The 3075-nt window shown below is 56.6% G+C and overlaps 1 protein-coding gene across 1 annotated transcript; it reads right to left on the minus strand.

Annotated features, from left to right (window-relative positions):
* Positions 1–837: 837 nt before the first annotated feature.
* LOC114881848 lies at positions 838–1674 on the minus strand. The gene has a single exon (XM_029198729.1). It carries the CDS (start codon positions 1672–1674, stop codon positions 838–840), a length of 837 nt encoding a protein of 278 aa, XP_029054562.1.
* Between the last annotated feature and the right edge of the window lie 1401 nt (positions 1675–3075).

Consider the following 3075-nt stretch of genomic DNA (forward strand, 5'->3'; position numbering starts at 1 on the left):
TATTTGTACTGCCTCATACGGTGTGGTGCGAGTTCGCGTCGCAACCGATCACCAGGTGCAGACCATTGACAGCACAGTGATCTATCAGAGCCCTGAGTTCCCTCGTATGCGGAGGTTCCTCAGAGTCGTACGGCAGGTACGCCAAGCATACCACCAGCTCTGACGTGTTACCACCGAGGTTAAGTTTGACCTTATCCGCTGAAAGATCAGCTGTACAGAATTCATTAAGTTTCAGGGCCGCTATCTTCTTCTTGACGAAGATGCAGGCCCTTGGCCTTGTGGGTGTGGCGTCGTAGTAAAGTGAGCTGCACCCCGTGTTCCAAGGTTCCTGGCTATATATGTCTGCCCCATCGTTAGGCGGCACAGGAGAATGTCCGTTGCCGCCTTGCAATGTTGCAAGTTGATCTGCGAGAACCTGGTACCATCTGACACCTTGTTGGTGTCAGATGTGGTCCGGTCTCGCTTAGTCGAAGTAGGTGTGTTATGTTCCCCGCCCATTACACCTACTTATGAGGGGGACACTTACCGGGACCCATCCCTCTCCTTCCCCTGGTACCGGCCTTCAGGGTGTGTGTCAGGGTACGTTGGTTCCCCTTCTGCACACCCAGAAGCCCGGTCCGTTTCGTCGCCTCCGCCATGGTCGGCCTTCCCCTTGACAATCCTGCCTTGGGGATGCTCCCGCTGGACGGAGGTTGCGTTTCGGCAGCCTTCGGTCCTTGGTAGGATCCGTCAGCCGCCATCTCTGTGTTGCAGCCCCGGGGTCGGGTGGGTGGGAGGGTGACGGCGCGGGGGGCGAGGGTCTCCGAGGGCGCCGTTGCCAGTACCCTGGGCTCCCCTTCACCCTTGTCCACACCGCTCACCCCCCACCTTTCCTTCCTCCACCACCGGGGCTGCTAGTCCCGGTTTATTCCCGCCGAATGTGTCAGGGTTCTTCTTGTCCTCCGTGGTCCCGGCAGGTCCCTCTCTAAAGAGTGCCCTCCGCAGTCCCACGTGGACCTCAGAACCCTGCCGCTTGATGAGGCCGTGCGACACAGGGTCAACCCCCGGGACGAGAGTCACCAAGTTCGGTCCTTCTTTCCTGCTCCACACTCTCCACAGGTTAGTGCGGACCCCTGGGTTCTGACCCTCCATCATTCTTAATATGGCCTCCGTCGCCACCGGAGGGCCGGGGATGACCGTGAACATCCTTTTAAGCCTTGGGAGGCGATGGCTATCCATCACCTGGAGGTCCGCCCCCTCCCAAGGCCTGATACTGGTGGCAGTGGCCCTCAGCCATTCCACCGCTCCGGTGTGCGCGCAGGTCACAAGGAGCAGGCCCCCTCCGAACCGGCACTCGTCGAAGTGCGGCATGGTCTCCCCTTTTTTGAGCCCACACAACGCTCCCACGATCTCCTGTTCGATGGCGGAAGCCTGCGCCTCAGTGAGGGTCGACTCCGGGTAGTTGGCCGGCGCGATTGCCAGCCTTCTCTCCGCCGTCAGCGCCTCACTGAAGCTTTTTGGCGAAGGAGAGATCCTTTGCCTTTTCTTAGCGCAAGGCTGAGTGTTTGGAGAGACGGATGGTCGAGTCCTTTTGAGCCCCTTACCATCCGCTCCCTTGCCGCCCACCTGCGACGTCCCTGCGCGGGGTTTCCCGATAACCGGGCCTCCCCTCATAGGGGCCGTCGCAGGGGCCATCCCAGCCTTGGTAGTGGTCTCAGTGGTGGCAGTCCCGTCAGAAGTCCCTGGCTGCGCTAAGTGCGCCCTGCGGGCCTTCTTCCTGGCTGCTCCGCTGAGCTTTACCTTCTTCCATGCTTCCGGGTTCGGTTCCGGGATTTCTCTCTAGTCGTCCCCGGTCGCAACGGAAGAAGGCTCCTCATTGAGGGTAAGCATGTCTAAAGCCGGCAAGGTTGTAACCTCGCCTGCCGCGGGCATGCTCACCCCAGAACCGCCCGGCCGCGGTGTTTCGGAGGCGGTCCCCAAGATTAGGTCCCTTCCCTCCTCAACCATCCCGCTTCCGGGTGTGTTCGTGTTGGTGACTCTTGTTGTGTTCGTGTCCGTGTTCGTGTCTGAGTTTGTGTCCGTGTTTGTTTGCGTGTTGTTTTTATTTAAAAGATTTTTGTTGTTGTCCATGTATGTCCCACGAGTAGTAGGGAAGTATGGGTCCGCCCCTGCAGAGCCCGCTTACAGGGGTAAGGCTAGATACAATGGGGGGACGCCTGGTACCCCAATGGCATCGTTCGTGACACGATTACCCCGGTGCCATCCAGCTCTCGTCACGATTGCTTACACCTTAGCTTGGGGAGCTGGTCCGCGACGGGGCTTTAGTTACCCTCTGAGGGTTTTTAGGCCTTCAGGAGTCCCTTATAGCACCCGTTGGCCGGGGCACTCCGTAGGCACACCTTCTCCGTATCCCGGTCGCCAGAGGCGTCCCGTTCTACGGTACTCGGGGCCCACTTCACGCACCCGGTCATCCTCCTATCCGTCACCCGGAGACGCGCTCGGTTTGGGCTCAGCCTGGATCAACCAGAGGTCGTCCTGGTTCCCGCGCCCCTTTCGGGGGTTGGGGCACTCCTTCCCCATACTTCTTTTAATAATATAGTAAAGTTATAAAGATAAAATAAAAGTATATAACCATTATCAATGTAATTTATTTTTGCCACACCCTTCCCCGTACTTCTTTTAACAATATACAGTAATGCTTCGAAATAAGCAAGTGGTCTCTGCTTCGAAATAAGCAACTCGCTATCCCCTCTTCTTTGTTTGAAGTCGCCCGCAAAGTGAGAGGTACGAGAAATGAGTGAGAGGTCCATGAAAGCGCGAAGCCGATGTTTAGGGTAATAAATTTCACGCTCGACTGAGCAGTGACATCGGTTAGTGGAAGAAGGATGGAATATATGTATATAATGCTTTCTATCCTTGTTCAAAAAATAACATCGCTGCTCGGCCGGTCACTTTATGATTTGCCGCTACCTCGGATCTCTCACTCGTTTCTCGCGTTCTCTATCGTCCCGTTTCGAGAACAAAGTCAAGCCGAATAGCAACCTGCTTCGAAATAAGCAACTGTTCGGTCCCGAGCCACTTGCTTATTTCGAAGCA

This window comes from Osmia bicornis, chromosome 14, assembly GCF_907164935.1.
Source record: "Osmia bicornis bicornis chromosome 14, iOsmBic2.1, whole genome shotgun sequence".
Taxonomy (NCBI): Eukaryota; Metazoa; Arthropoda; class Insecta; order Hymenoptera; family Megachilidae; genus Osmia; species Osmia bicornis.